This window comes from Malurus melanocephalus, unplaced genomic scaffold (genome assembly GCF_030028575.1).
Source record: "Malurus melanocephalus ecotype Western Australia unplaced genomic scaffold, MMel_1.1 scaffold_35, whole genome shotgun sequence".
NCBI classification, from domain to species: Eukaryota; Metazoa; Chordata; class Aves; order Passeriformes; family Maluridae; genus Malurus; species Malurus melanocephalus.
In genome coordinates, this window is record NW_026623267.1 from 756478 (window position 1) to 773441 (window position 16964).

The window sequence follows — 16964 nt, forward strand, 5'->3', positions numbered from 1 at the left end:
CAGGAGAAATCTTACAATCTTACTGTCAGTCTACTACTGAACATTTTAAAATCTAGTTTAGCTCTTGAATCTCAAGTTTTCCACTGCACAACAAAATGTTATTACCTATGTAAGTGTTTCAAGACAGTCTCGTGGTTTCTGAGCTATWACAAAATCTTCCCAGTAAGAGAAAATTAATTTTCCAAGGCTAGCCTTGTTAGAAGAACTTTTGGAGAAATATGTTCTTTCTGCCAGCTTCTCCATTCRGTGATTAAAAGAAGAAAGATAATGCAACTCTGCATTATGATCCCATCCCTTAATTTCTATTTTAATTTGTGCTCACAGTTATAACCCTGGGATTATAGTTGACAGAACTGTATCTGAAGATGAAGGAAACCACATCTAAATGCAAACTACAAGGCAAATGCAAGTTGCAATCCCTTTGCCTGCAGACCACAACAATGTGAGATGCTGTAGTTTCCTGAATTGCCTCTTCATGCCAAGGTGGTTGCAGGGAGGATGGATCTGATTTTAGACCATGACTGTGTCATGTACACAGGCCAAATATCTGTACACACTTCCTGAGACCTTAAGTTCAAATACAGATAATAATAAGCTACATGGAAAAAYCATTTCTCAATTCTTTGGTCTTTCTCCATCTCTGTGCAGGAAAAAAATTATGTTGGGAGACAGCCAAGCCAGTCAGTCTACCAATTCTTAATTTTTTAGTACCACTGATAGAGAGAAATTCTTACTCCACACAGGGATTCAAAACTCCCTCTGAAAACACACAAAAAAAAATCCAAAATCAAACTATTTTGATTCATTGAGTTTGTTTCATCAGTTTGAGGTGATTTTTCCTGAATTAGTAAAGATGTGAAGGAAATACAAATACATGTACCCACAGGTTCACACAGGAGGATACGCAATGCGATTGGAATCATAATTTAAACTTGATATAAATTGAAAACAAAGTATATCAATGTATGATTTCAGGCYCAGCTATTSCCTCTTTCATAGGCCTCTTGAATCYGAGAGTGTGGCTAGAAGCACACRATTAAGAAGCCAGACATCAAGGTAACAGCTTTTACTAGAAGGCTTTGAAACCAGATATCCAGTTGAGAACAGGTACACTTAACACAATAAATACAATTGTAAATGCATTTAGGGGATGAGTTTTAGTTTTGTTTCCCAAGTCCTTGGAGGCAAATGTCTTACACACCTTTTCAAGACCTTCTTCCTTGAGGCTGATGACATCTAAATCAAAATCTGTCCTTAAGCCATTGGTTTTGTTGAAAGTTATCCTTCCTGTGAGGCCTTCCCAGTGGGCCTATGSAGAAAGAAAACAAAATTTCTATAAATAAATACCTCTTCTTTTTTTTTTCCCCTGGAAAAGGACAAATTTTACTCCYGAMAAAAWTTAATTAATTATTYATTAATTATTCATTTTATRTAAGTAATTTACCTTGTGGCTGATTTTTGTTCTTAAATATTTTGTCTTTACTTTCTGCTAATTAAATCAAACTTTCCTTCAGTCTTCACAGAAAATTTTTTAAACTTTGCATGTCAGGCAACAGACTCTACTACCGAAGGAGATAAAAGGCTGTTTTGTTTTCATTCCTCAATCATTCATGCATGCATTTCCCCTTCTGTTTCCCTACATATCTCACCCTTCCCAATTCCYAAGCTTCAATCTGTTTCATTTATGCTGGACTTCATTTTTCTGTTAGGAAATTTATTTCAAATAAAGGCTTACATTTGAAAGATGCTGATTCCCCTGAAAGTACACTGAGACAGCAAAAATTTAGGTCAGTGAGCCARCCTTCTAGAGCTTATTCCTTACTTCTAATAAAGTTCAATAGCCTCATGTTTTTATAACTTAAAATCTACCCTAGTTCTAAAAACTATACAAAGTATGGGAGGAAAGGTGGGAAATAAAATTATCATCCTAGAAGGAACCAATATCTAAAAAAAAATACATTCCATTGCAAATAATTATCTTCATCATAATATTTTGCATATCTAGATTGTGAAACACTGTATTAGGAGTTACAGTATGAGAGGTTTGAACAGTCTACAGTGTTCACCTTTAGCACCTTAAATCTCCTGGCTTTAMTATCACTATCCATCAGGATCTAAACAGCACCTTAGGAGATCAAGGAGACCTATAGTAATTCACCATAGAAAATCAAGAAAAAAAAAAGAGTTTAAACCAGGAAGTAAAATTCATTSCTGACCCCTTTGAATTTATGCCAATATTTTGTTGCTGAATTTCTCATAATCAGTCAACGGTTTGGAGGGTTTCAGGTGTTTGGGTTTTTATGTTACAAGTGCTCCACACAGACCCAATTATCTGCAAACAGAAATTTCATTTAGAACAGTAATTTCACCCTTACATATTTCTTTGTTCCAACAAATACTTCAGGAAAACCCACTTTCAAATAAAAATGCTGCCTTGCTTGTTAAACTCTTTATGCGTAACAAGATGAGAGACTACCACCTACATAAAAAAAAAAAAAGGGGGGGGGGAATTGGGAGAAAAGGAAGCAGGGGAGCAGGACACTATATTAGTGACTTACCTCCTTAATGAGACTCATAAAGCGGGTCCCAAAGCGCCATGGTTTGTGGCGGTTGCACTGTAATGAACTGACCGTCATCTGCGGGAACTGCTGGACAGCCACYGACACCACATGGACCGCGTCGTACATCAGCGCTGCATCCGTCTGAAACGAGAATCACACCAGAGACATCAGCACAAACACCCGAGACAGGCCAGTGCTGAGAGAAGGAAACAACAAATTAACACTGATCACTATGTTAAAGGAAAAAAAAATGGTCTGATTGCTTGTGCAGTGCTGTAAAATGTAGCCTTGTTGCCAAGTCCTACATGAGTTATGTCAGGATCTTCAGTCAGTCGCCGCTTTTCTCTTTTTTAATGCTGTAAAAAGGCCTCAAATAGCTCCTTTTCAGGATCATGGATCATGGATCATACACTAGTACCTGATGACTCATGTTACTTTTAAAAAGCAGTGTGTTAGGGAGCTATATAAATCACTGTGTGCATGTTTGATTCAAGTTAGTTACTTTCACATGCAATGAGAAAGAAAAAAATAAAAAAGTTGATAAAACCTTAGTTATAAAGGAAAGTGTACAGGCTAAGGAAGTAACCTTTTTTTGTTTTGAAATTACAGACAAGATTCTGTCCCAACAGTGCTCTATTGGTTCATGAATAACTTTATAATGTGTATCAGTTTAAATCCCTATGGCAGAACTAATCCGTATCTTCAATAAATCAGAGGCAGATTAGAATTACATTAAAATGCACATTCATTTTAATAGTTTTCATGTCCCATCCTAAACAAATAGGCTTAGACCTAGTGCRTGCTAAGTGATGTGCTAGCAAAGGACACAGACAGCCTCTCAGAACACACTGTCATGCTGTACAAGAAGGTGATATCTCTCTCCTGCTCTGTTTGATAAACAGAGGCAAGCCTCGGAACCAAAAGCACAAGAGGACCTTAGATTCAGCTGGTGGAAATGWGTGCCACGCCATCTGCTCAGCATACCTTAGAGAAAAAGGACCTATTTCCCCTTCTCATTCCCGTAATTAGTGAGCTGTGAAATTAGTTCTTTAATGGATAGGGAACCTGGAGATTATTGCACATGTCACAATACAATACAATGCAATACAAAATGAGCTTATATAGTGCCTTTCACACAAAGGCATCCCAAGGCTCTTTACAATAAAACTAAACATAAAAATGCAAAAATATTCTACCATTATAGCCTATAAGCTACTGTTAGAGAGAATAATATACGTTCACATTTATATGGCTCTCCCAAGGAGAGATTTCAAAATTCAAACAGAAATAAATCCTAATTTTAAAATCGCCAGTATAATAGGTTTCAATGATCTCAGGCTCCAAGTAGTTTATGCAGGGGCTCCAAATCAGTCAGAATATATTTTTGCTGCCAAATTGTTCATTATCTGCAAGGCATTAAAGTGCTTTTAAGGCAAGCTGATATTTGACAAGGAGGCAGTGAAACACCAAAAAGTTGGAATGACATGCTGAGTAAGCATCATGCAAAGTTTAATATTCTAGAAGCAAGACTTGGCAGTAGTTGAAGTCTAGACAACAGCTTTTTAAATAAACTACACAATAAGTATGACACATAAATCTGGCTCAGAAATACAAACTTCTTTTAAAATCTGTTTTTCTTCTAAAACTGTAGTACTCATACCAATGAAGGAAAACTGAAATTGCTATGAGACTTTAGCAAAAAGAGCCCACAAAGAAACAATCAGAAATTCAACACCAGCACCAACTGATTAATTAGATGCAAATTTGGAAGCAGAACTGCTAAGACTCATCAGAAGGAATCAAATGGACATTATGCCAGATGCAGAATAACATGGCTTTCTGTCAAATTCTATAAGCCACTGAGGTGGAAATCTGTAAGATGGCAAAAACACCCAAAGAAATCAAAAGCACATAATAAGTTCCAGCAGATATTTGCTGTGAGGCACTGGAACAGGTTGCTCAGAGATGCTGTGGATGTTCCCATCCCTGGAAATGCCGGTCAAGGCCGGTTTGGATGGAGCTCTGGGCAATCTGGTCTAGGGCAAGGTATCTCTGCCTRCAGCAAAGGGGTTGGAACTAGATAACTTAAAGGTCCTTTCCAACCCAAAGCATTCTATTATTCCTTGATATTTGTCACACCCTCCTGTAATGGCTAATCAGTACTGTAAGGAAGGTTTTAGTTTTGGGAGCTTGGAGCAGAATGTTTGCAGAATAGTGGTTTTTACTGGTTTTTAACCTACAAGGGCAAAGCTGAAAAAGGAGAAACCCGTTTTAGCCTAGGTCTCATCCAAGGAGAAGTCTTCCCCACATCATGAACAAACTGCTTCATTGCCAAGGTTTTTCTGCCCTTCTTACAACACAGAAGAGGTATGATTTTTAGTGACTTTCAGTAGGGCTGTTAGTCAAACAAGAATCAACTGAAAGTACTGAAACCAAATGGGCAGTTTACGCAGCATAACTGCAACCCACGTGTACACATTAATCAAGACCTTGAAAAATAAATCAAAAAAAGTGCAAGAAAAGGCTGACACTGACACATAGATAAGATTCAGGAAAGCCTAACAGAAAGAGAAATCATGATCTTTGTAAACATCTTCAGACTTCAGTACAGAAGAGTTCATTGATGCCATTTGMTATCTGAGTCAACAGATGAGCTAACTGCTTTAAGAAAGAGGTCTTGTGCTTAATTAACTAGTAATAGTTTAAAAAAAACGTGCAGAGTCCACATTAAATGAACACTGCATCGTGACTTGCTTCTGCATCTCTTATCCACCACATTTTTGTATGACATTTTCATTCACCTCCACCAAACTGTATGTAAATTTTAAGTAYTAATAAGCCACTCCTGTCTGATACATATCTCAGTGCTCCAGAATTATCACTCCATCCCAAAACTAGGTTAGGAAACATCAGAAATAGTACACTTCTCAAACAGAAAAATTTCTATTTCAGCTTTTGTTAGAACAAATTGTAGCCCTTTATAAACAAAAAAATTTGAACTATTATATAGGCATGATCTGGAAGAACTTTGAATTACTCAAATACAGATCATTAAAACCAGCTTGAAAGCAGGAAAAATCCTGCTTTAGTTTTCAATTAAATGTTCAATTAAGCTAATGGGATTTTTTCACCCCTTAATTAGATTTATTACTAAAAAAAGTCTATGAAGATACATGGTCTTTTACTCAGAAGGTTCTCTGCAAAGTTCTTGAAAACACCAAGAAATTTCCTRCATTGAGTGATGTATGGAATGAGGCAATGGAAAAGAGGAGCTTAATAAATTTACTTTTTAGTCTTTGAAGCAGAGTGGATTTCCAGACAAGAATGAGCTATTTGCAATATTAGTAGTTTATTTTCCATAGATCAGAATATTCTTGCATTTACAAATCTGACACACAAGATCCCATAATTACCCTCTCTGCTGCAACTTTTTTTTTTTCAGAGACTGAGGGTAATTTTTTTCCCCATGGAAAAGGAGTCAAAGGATAGGGTCAAACAACAAAAAAGTTTGGTTAGCTAACTAAATTATCCTCTTAAAAATACAAGTATTACCTTCATGCAGATTTAACTGCTTAACCATGTTGCAAAAGTGTAAGGAATAAAGACTTCCTCCTAGCAACTATGATACATGTTTACAGTGATCTTTGTTTTGTACGTGAACTTGACTTAATAAAGTCATGTTCAGCAAGCAAATAATCTACACATCACTGAAAGAAAGAAAGAAGCAAAAGGAAAAGGGAAACAAAGATACATGTTTTACATGTGCCAAAAAAAGGAAGCATACTTCCAAATTTGTCTCAGAATCAAATTCAGATGCAACTCTTTTATAATCCAATTTGAAATTCTCTGGACAGCTTTAGACTGGATTTTCGTCTGTAAGAACATTAAGGACTTGGGTGTGATGGCTGATGAAAAACTCAACATGAGTGTGCACTCACAGTCCAGAATGCCAACCCAATCCTGGGCTGCATCAAAAAGAGTGTGGCCAGAAGGTTGAAGAAGGTGATTCTCCCCCTCTACTCTGCTCATGGAACTGTTGGAGCAAGTCCAGAGGAGGAAACAAAATTGATAAGAAGACTGGAGCGCATCCCCTCTGAAAACAGGCTGAGAAAGTTGGGGCTGTTCAGCCTGGAGAAGAGAAGGTTGTGTGGAGACCTCATGGCAACCTTCCAGTGTCTGAATGGGCTGCAGGGAAGCCAGAGAGGGACTTTGCATCAGGAACTGTACAGATCAGACACGGAAGAATGAGTACAAATTGAAAAAGGGAAATTTAGGTTAGATAGTAGGAAGAAAATTTTCACTGTCAGGGTGATAAGACACTGGAAGAGGTTGCCCCAGCAGTTTGTGGRTGCTCCAGCCCTGGCAATGCACAAAGTTGGGCTGAATAAAGCCTTGAGCTACCTGTTCTAGTGGGAGGTGTCCCTGTCCATGGCAGTCAGGGCTGGGACTAGATGATCTTTAAGGTTCATTCCAACCCCTTAATATTCTATGATTCTGAGAACATGTTGTCAAAATTTATTTCTTCATCAAAAACAAAGCAAATTAAGAAAAAAGTGAAATAATGTCATATCCATAACTCAGTTGACAAACCCTGTCCTATCAGATGGATAAATCTGAATCTGAATCTATCAGTTAATACTGTTATTAATATCAAGTTACCAACACATCATAAATTCAATATATCTACAGTTTCATGCAAAGACAAATATGTTGCTAAAATTCTCTTTAAAAGTCTGAACTGTTCTTTGAATGTTGCAGAAGAAAATGTCCTATGAAAACTAAAACATAAACAAAGAATTAACCTTGACATAAAGTGTTCTTATTCTCTAGTCAGTTTGGTATTAAACTGAATTGGTTCATTAAAAATTTCTATGAAAGATATTGTACAGTTCACTTAATGCATTGCAGGAGCCAAGTTTATTCTGGTGATTAGTAAAATGTGCATATACTTCATTACGTTTTAGTTCTTATGTTATCTTTACCTGCATATTGTCTGAATAATAGTACTACGGTAAGTAGAATAGCTTATAATTTTTATATGCAGCTCATTATTATCTTCAAGATCATCTTTGTCCTCCTATTTAGTCAGTCAACTTTTATCTTTGTGAGATAAGTCCAACTACATTTAAAAGGTCAGATTGTTCATAGGGTTTTGCCTAATGTCTGATGGTCACTAATGTATTCTGAAAAATTTTGTGCATTAATTAAAATGATGCTGAAGTTCTTTCAAGGGTGACTTCCTTAGCTACATCAAGACTGAAATGAAACTGAAAATGTTCACAAATGTATACCTGCATTTGTTTCCTAGGTGACCATGACAAAAGTACTCAATAAACTCATAGAACTGAAAGAACACTTTCACGTTTTATTACCAAAGTCCTTGAAAATGTGAGAACACATTTAAAGCAATTCATATCAAGTTTTTAATCAATTGTGAAACTTACTTCATCATATACAATAAATCATTTGTAACTGACAGTATTTCAGACCATAGAATCTTCTGAAATAAACTTAATTCTGACTGACTGTGGTCACTGGTTTAAGTGTTAACATGCCCATTTCATACTGCAACAAGTTTTTCTTGCTAAGCTTGTATTTATGGTACTTTTCCTTCCAAGAGTTTAGAACAGAATGAGAATGCTTCATTCCCATCTGGCAAAAGGAATGTAAATACACAAGGCAGGGCATAAGGAATGAATTTTCCATGGCCATTATAAATTGTATTTTATTTCTTACGCAACAGTAATGCCCTGGATAGAACACCGGATCTGAAGTCAGTTTGTTGGACTTGGTTTTTTCTACTCCCCATACATCCAGTCTATTTGTGGTCAGAGGTGACAGAGCACAATTTGAAGAGTAAGAACTGAAGCTCTTTTTCTTTAATCTAACAGACCTAGCTAGTAGTAGATGCTGGAGGCACAATGAAYAGGACAGCTTAATCAAATCTTCTCCCTCCCCAGCACAACCTTTTTACAGAAAAGGAACATTATTTAGGAGTCACTGCACAGTAAGGATTTACAGTGGAATAGTTACTCATTTCAAAACAATCAAAATTGTCTTATAATCTCCTCAACCTGCTAAGCAGTACTTCTCCTTTGATAATTACTTTTTCTTCTCTTATATTTAGGGACAATTTAAACACAATACATAATTATTAGTTAGAAAAATTTGAATAAACGGCATACTACATAAACGAACAAAACTCTTCCATTTTTTTTTTTTCTACCAAACTCTCCACCACCTGCCTTTCATTTTTATTCTTGTATTTCAGGTGATTTCCATTTTGAGTACAGTGAACAGAAGTAGGCCTCCCTCCAAGGTTTTTTTTTTTATTATCATTATTTTCCTTTGAAGATGGATTTTCTTATAGAAGCTGCCTCTGCTTCCTTTCTTCTTTTGAACAACTTAAAAAAATGATGTGAGAAAAGTCTGATGACACTTGGAAGTCAAGAAGCAAAGACTACCTACAGTGCAGGAGAGGTCTCATTAGAGACACCATTACTTTCTTCAAAGTTTGTCCAGTTTGATAAAAGTTTAAAAGTTGACTTTAAAAACTACTGGAAATAAACTATAGAAACAATGATAGATTACATATAAAAATAAGGTAAGTTTTACTTATTCATATTTGTAATTATTTTTTAGAGATCCTACTACTGCATGATCAGAAAATTTTAAGAGCCAGACCTTGAATTGTATTAAGACAATGATTTTAACCCACCAAACAGAGTAACTAGTAACATAAGAACATTTCCCCAAAAAATTCTCATATAACATGATGCCAATGGTGCTAACATTASCCTATTTCATTCATTGCATGTTCCAAATCAGCTACCTCCAAACTATAACAAAGAGATTTTTCAAGAAGGTCCAGAACAACAGATTAATATCGAAGAATGCAATTTATCTTTTAACAGGTGTGCTAAAGAGCACAGAAACCGAGCATGGATGACAAACTACAAAACTAAAAAGCCCCAATAAACCCAATGGCAGTCATTTTATCTTACAGGTAGAGACTTAAGTTGTATTAGATATAAATATCTTTAACAATCATTAAAAGAACTTCTGCACAAGTCCATCAACGAAAGACATTTCAGTTAGATGATCCCTGACAAATGCAGCATTAGCACACAAATTCCAGAGACCCAACATACTACTACTACTCACAGAAAGCTCTCCCACGATCAAGGCAATTATAACAAGTGAATGAAATTAAGGAGAAATGGCTTGCAAAACTAGTTCCTCCCCTTCTCAGCTAATAAAATCTATTGCCCCTGAAATAATTTCACTTAATTCTCACTTGCTAACACATCCCACAAAACCATTTTGCTAAGTGAGATTTAATAAATCTCTCAGCCTGAGATTAAATTTTACTGTTTTATGAACTGTTAAATTGCATTGTATGCTTATAAATGCTCATGTTTTCTTACTTCTTGACACATTCCCAACTCCACTCTGGGGTAAAATTAAGAAAAGAGTACAGATATGTTTTTCTACCCCCAAAAATGCATTCTGATAGGGAACAATATATGAGCATCAGTAAGCTATAAACAATGTTCATATAACTTTTTTAAAAATCAGTTAGCTTGTTTTTTCAAAATAGGGTAGTATTTCAATTAAGACATAGCTGCTTACTTTTTTTTTTTTAACATTTAGTGGCTAGCAAATTTTAGGTTTATCGAGATGCATATAYGATTTCAAGTAGAGACAAAACAGATGGAATTTATTTTCCCCATCAACAAAATACTTGTTTTAACGTCCAAACAAAGCAAATTATTTCATATATTATCAAAAAAGACCTTACATTAACAAAAATTCCTTTTTTTTTGAATCTAGCAAAAGTGAACTAGCTAGGTAAGCTTATGTTCTAAAGTGTAATTTTTTCTTACACAAAAAGTCAAAAGAAAATKAAGGATTTCCTCTTTTGCCTCAATGCCTCCTAGTTTGATCTCCAATTCAAAGAGAAACAGCACAGTGAATAGTGACCAAAACCAGAGCTTTAGAAAATGTCAAGTAAATAAAGGAATAGGAAAAACTTTCTGTCATTACATTGTGTTTCTATAGGAAACAATATGCATTCTTTTATTGACAGAATAAACACGTATTTCCTGGTATAAAAGTTTGAAGTTGCAGAACCTTTCTCACCTCACAGAACATTCTCAGATAATAATGCAATTTGATAGAATATTTATGGTGCTGAGAACCTGGAAATGTATGAAACTGAGTTAGGTGACTAAATAAATCTTTGCAGAATGTGCTTATAATATACAATCAAACATAAGAYGTTATGATGTTTCTACATAACTTCCATAGTTTTATGTACATTTCTATATATCCTTAAAAGCAACTAATATTTCCAGGTGAAAGATATTCTGAAGTACTTTATCAACCTTCCTTATGAACTTTAGAAATTATGGTATGTGCTATAATATTTTTTGTAATAAAATACTCMTTCACACTCTTATATACCTTAGGGACAGATAGCAAAAATCTAATTACAAGGAACAATGGGTCATTATTTGGTCTTTGGTAGTCTATTTCCTTTCATCTGTTCTCAAGTTCAAAAAATCAATATGATTGTGATCACTGCTACTCCATCAACCACATCCACAATAAAGAYCTGACTGCTACTGTTATATTAGCTCAGCATTCAAGACTTATCACACTGCATGAAAAGTCCTTCTGCATGAGCAATTCATAAGTAATTACAGAAAGATCCTACTCAGCATACACASTGAATACTTTTGTATTCACTTTAACAAGAAAGCACACCTGGCAATGCAAAGGAGAGGCATAAAGCTAGTATAATCCAGGGATTAAATGTAAATCTGATCAAAAATAGAGGGGAAACCCCACATATTCCAAAGAATGAATCTCTAAATAGTCTMGTTTTGTATCTTGCAAAAATTGTACAATGTTTGAGGATTTCAGAGCTTTCGCATCTTCAAAGTTTGTAGCTAAAATGACAGAAAGAAATCTATATTGGTGATTTCAAAATGCAGATAGAAGACTTAGGAATATTCACAAAAAATCTCCTTCTCCTGATCTAAATTCCTCTCCTCTTAGAAAGGWCTAATGATATAGACTTTAATATCTTTAGTAAAAAAAGATGATTATATGTACAGTATTGCAAAGTTCATGTTTGCAGGARAAAACAAATTGTTAAGCAGTATAAAACATAAGTGACCATGAAAGAGTATATATTTATATCAAAATAGAATTATGCTTTATGTCAAGCTTCTATATTTTTTTTTACTAATTTATGTCCTATGGTCCTGTTTTATAAAAGTAATTTTTTTTTTCTACTTTTGAACTAGCACCTTCTTAAAATAAGTAACATCTAAAGAGAAAGGTATTAAAAGTCAAACTGCTGGCCTACAACTTAGAAAACCAAACTGTTTTTAAAGTAGATATTTTAAGTGGGGAATTTTTTGTCTTTGAGATTGTTTTGAGGTTTGGAGGTTTTTTGGTTTTGTTCTGTTTTGTTTGAGAAGCATATCTGTTTTTAGATTCTTCATTTTTTTTTTTCATAAATCTTTGATCAACTTGTATGCTATACGCAGGTGATAGTCTAGACAGATTACAGAAAAGCAAATTGACCTTGCAATATTACTTTTTCTTCCTTTGCCATTGGGCCTCCAGCAGCTCCATTTCACTGTATAATTACTTTTTCATTTCAATTAAGATTGCCATTAAATAATATTATTTCAGAAAAAAAACAAAACCTTTTTACCATGTTATGATGCTAGTTCTAATAATAAGATTCTCATGAATTGTTGATTCCAKCTTCACAGGGTAGACACAGAATTAAATACGTTGACCATCAGACACATTTTGTTTCAATTAAAATCCGCTCACAGTAAGTCGATTTATTTAGTGATTAAAAAGCTAAATTATTTTCATTTGTGACACTACTTTTCTAGGCTATCTTCTAAAACTGCCRTCATAAAATCAGATATCATTGACTATTATTCTAATACACTAGAATAATGTGTGTATAATTCTACATACAAAAATTTACCTAGTTTAAGAACAGCTTCAAATTGTGATGGCTCAGGGAAAGCTGAGTAATTTTTAATGGGATCCTCAGTGGCTAATGAAGAGAAATATCTTGACACTGAAAGCTTATTTGAAATTTTAGATACTTTGTCATCCTTGACAATTAAAGCACACAGACATTAAAAGTATATTAAAAATAAGACTATACAAATAAAGTAAGATAAAGAAAAATTATATGTGTGGGCTTTATGTACATGAAATTTTTAAAACTTACAGTTCACTTGCATTAATTCAGTGCTAGGAGAAATATGGGCTTATTAATCAGAACAACTCAAACTGATATTGCTTTCATTTTAGACATAGATGCTCTTCTAGTGAATATAAGAACCAACTCCAATCTTCCTGGTGATCAGCATCTTGGTATGTTCAATAACATTTGTAGCTATATACAGAAATCAAACTCACACAGTGATCCATCCTGAAAATTCTGGAACTTTCTCTAAGCAGAGTTCACTTTCAAAGGGATATTTATACCATAAAGCYAACTGATAGTATATAATTTTCATAATTACTAAACTAAAAATAGGAACTGAAAAAACTGAAAATTCTTCCAGCTTTTTCAATACTCCATCAGGATTCCATCCATCAGGGTAACAGTCAAATTTCTTCACTGCATCTAAATCTACATTTAAAAATAAAAATGTGTCCAAGCTTATACAGAAGATTTAACAATTTCTTTGCATGTCTCTCACTAACCTGGTGAGAATTTATTTTTCTTGAAACATACATATACCTCTTAACTATGCTTAAGCAAGATTTAAAAACATATTTTTCATACCATTTATATTATTTTCCAGAACACTGTTCTGTCTGAAATTGCAGACTGGAAGAATGAAGAAAGAAAAGAGAAGAGAAAGAAAATCAAGGAAATATAGAAGTATTTAAACTCAGTGTCACAAGGATTTCTAGTTTGATCACTCATAGTCAAAAGCAACATTCATAGTCAAATGACCTTTGACAGATAAAGCAATATTTTAGTCTTGTCTCTAAAACTAAATGAAAGAGATTATTGATCAGGTATGGAAAATTTACAGGAAATAATATAATATTTTTATGATCTCTGTATAGCAAACAAACCCAAAATATAGTGTCACAAAATTAAAATCACACATGATCACATTTCTCCTAGATGTTTACTAGATGGTCTTATCAAAACAGRTTGTTTTTTAAAGTGTCCTACACAGAAATAAACTCAATCGGATTAAAAATTTTATCATCTTATTTTCTACATCTCTTATTTCCTATAAAAACTTTCATGGCCAGTGGAAGAATGCAGATTCATAGAATGAAAATTGTTTCTCCTGACGTTGCTAATCTAAGATGTTAACTTCTGCCCTTGATAAAAAAATTCCAGTATCACAGAGTGSAGTAAATGTCATGGTTATTTAGGAAAACCTTTCCTGACTGGTCATGAATAGCTCAAGACAGCAGCCAGCATACAAATGATATCTGCAAGACGGTACTTTCTTCATTCTAACATGATTATGTWTTTCATCTCATAGTCTAATGAAATTGGGAAGGCTGGAGTAATCTAAAGCTCAAAAGGTAGATCTTTCAAAGTCTCAAAGTTCTTAGCAATTGATTTCTTTACAATTTTTAATATAATATTTAATTAAAGTGTAGCAAAAAAATTACCCAGTTATAAAAACCACAAAAACTCTTTGAGTTCTAAAGAGGTACRGCTATTTTCAATTTTTCAGAATGAAAGCAATGTAAGAGAGTTATTTCTGCAGAGAATAATTTCTGGATGAGCTCTTTATATTGAAATCTCTGAGAAGAACCAGTCTATCCYTACAGCATAGTAGCTTAAGAATCTCAATCTCATGGTGCTTCAGCTCACCAAAAGCACTGACACAGGAACAGTGAAATTTGATGCCAGAGCCATTAGGAAAGACTGCCAAAGYATAGGTAGGAAGCACAAACACTTCCTAATCACTTCTCTATTCTCATAACTTTATATGTTCTCCACAGAACTGCTAACTTTCTAAATGATGTGGAACTGTTTGCTTCTTGCAAGTGTGTTTCCACAAAGACGTTGATGTATAAGAGTCTTCTTCCATAAATATTTAGCTAAATTAACTTGATTCAAAGCCAAATGCTTTTAACAGGCTTGTTTTTATATTTTAAACAAATATTAAATCTATATTATTTACTTCCCTTTCTCTATATGGCTTTTTCTGTGTCTATTTTTGTTTTAGTCTGTCACCAAAACAAAAACAACACTTTCCCACTCATTTCCCACTCATTAAGATTCGTTCTCACAATAATTTTTGAAAGCTTCATTACTGTGAAATATTGCCACAGATTTTACTTTTGAACAGCAGCGAGCTTTTGAAGTGACTCTCCTGATGTGYGACACCACAGAGCAGTGCTCTGGTGCCCGTCATGAAGAGGTCTTATAATACATGAACCAGGCTCTCTAAAAATAAAATTCACYGAAAGATGTGATTGAGGGCTGTATTTTATGTGCTCCATTTGCTAATTGGCTTTGTCCAAAGGAAAGGGCCAGTAAGAGTTTGAAGCAAAGTAGCTGAAAGTAGAATAGCGTGAGATAAGAGTCAGGTTTTTGGCAACAGCTTTGCTTTATGAGGCTGCCTCSAATGGGCCTTTTCACTTGCTATTGTAGCCATGTTATAGCTAAATTCTAGTGATGACTTAAGAAAATCTGGTGCCATATTCAGGTTTATTCCCTTTTGTTGTTATTCTRAAAACATTTGTCTCTTCTTCTCTAATTCAAGTGTACAAATTCTGACCCTGTTTACTCGAAGAAAGAAAAAAAACTCACTCCTGATTTGAAACAAAGAAAAACTTTCTGCTTTGAAAAGAATGTGGATACTCATTTAAAGTATGAGGAAATTAAAAATAATAAAGCACTTTCAACTCTACAGATATGAAGAATGGATAGGCAATGTGTATATGCAATTTATTTATAGTAGATAATAGCTTTTTATAGTGGTCAATAGAGGGYTGGGTTGAAAGCCATTTGTCAGACTGCACAAATGCCTAAGAATTGAAGATGGGAATGGTTGCCTTTGGCTCTAACTGTTAAAAACCAGTTATCAATCTTCATCTAAGACTTCAAGGATCTTCTCTTGGTGAGCAATCAATACTTCATTTACCACAATAGCTCATTTAATTATTTTCATCCTAAATATCCTGTCAGCACRGGGAAGTCTTCCTTATTTTAATTAATTTTGAGATCATTGATTTTTTTTTTGTCTTTTCCTTTCCTGTGGTTACACATGCAGACAGAAAGGCACAGACACACACTTCTAGCCTGCAGGCTATGTAAGATGTATGACAAGTCCTTGGTGAAAACCCTGCATATAACTGTAGTATACCYAGATGACATGCAGCTTTACTTTTAAATCTTTAACCTTCAACTGCTGCAAATAAGCCTCTGGCATCTAAACCTAGTTGGGRAAAACAGTAAATTGAAAAGCATGTTTGCTGAATAGTTTTCAATTAAGGAATCCTTAAATCAATAGGTAGTAAGGATCACAGCCACAGGCCTTCTACAAGTTACAGAGAAAAACAAAGACAGAAAATGGAAGTCAGAGAAGAGAAAATAATACTGCAAATCATGAACTTGCATTGTATTTGTAAATAAATAAAGATGTTGTATTGATTGATATCATTAACACCCAAAATAAAAATGTTTTAGGCTCTAGAGTGCTGTGTCACATTTTCCCTATGTTAAAAASTAGAAACAAGCAAGACAGAATGCAAGTTGTTCAGAACAGTCTTAAAACTTGTAATAGACAAGCTCATAATGGAAGTTAAAGAAAAAAGGTTTAGTCTATATATCTTAAGAGAATAATGTGTCTTTTACATGAGAATACTTGCTGCTTATTTTCAGAGAGAACTGTTAACCCTGATAATCCCTACATTGTAAATTGGTGAGATGATTGCTCTCAGGGCCCCCAGCAAGAGTCTGGGAATCATGAAACAGAACTCAGACAGAAGTTTTGTTTTSCCCTGGRAATAACATTAGTATTTCTGTCTAAAAAGTTATCCCAATCAGGTGACAAAATATTACTTTGAACCTCCCAAAAAAATTTCATTGGTACTTGGACTATATATAGAGCTACCTGTATTAGGGATACTCCTGCATAAGGAAARTGGCCCTTTAAGAYAAAGGAAGTTTCCCRTAAAAAAATTCAAGTAAAAATRTGAATARCTGAAAAATTGTRTATCTGGTGTTTAAAAGATCGATGKATTATTTTCAACTATATGTATAGCTTGTAATCCCATTTGTGCCACTTCCACATTTCAGGAAAAGAAGAGGGAAAGGATCACAAATCTATAGTAAATAAATTGGCAACAACACTAATGAAGAGAAATTAA

The 16964-nt window shown here is 34.3% G+C and overlaps 1 protein-coding gene across 3 annotated transcripts in view; it reads right to left on the reverse strand.

Moving 5' to 3' along the window:
- GRIK2 (glutamate ionotropic receptor kainate type subunit 2) overlaps positions 1-16964 on the reverse strand; it is a 358136-nt gene that overhangs the window by 165688 nt on the left and 175484 nt on the right. For all 3 annotated transcript variants that reach the window (XM_057364086.1, XM_057364085.1, XM_057364087.1), the window contains exons 8-9: positions 2559-2702; positions 1202-1309 (exon numbers count right to left, since the gene is read on the reverse strand). In XM_057364086.1, coding sequence (XP_057220069.1) covers positions 1202-1309; positions 2559-2702 — 252 coding nt within the window. The remainder of the gene's footprint in view (positions 1-1201; positions 1310-2558; positions 2703-16964) is intronic.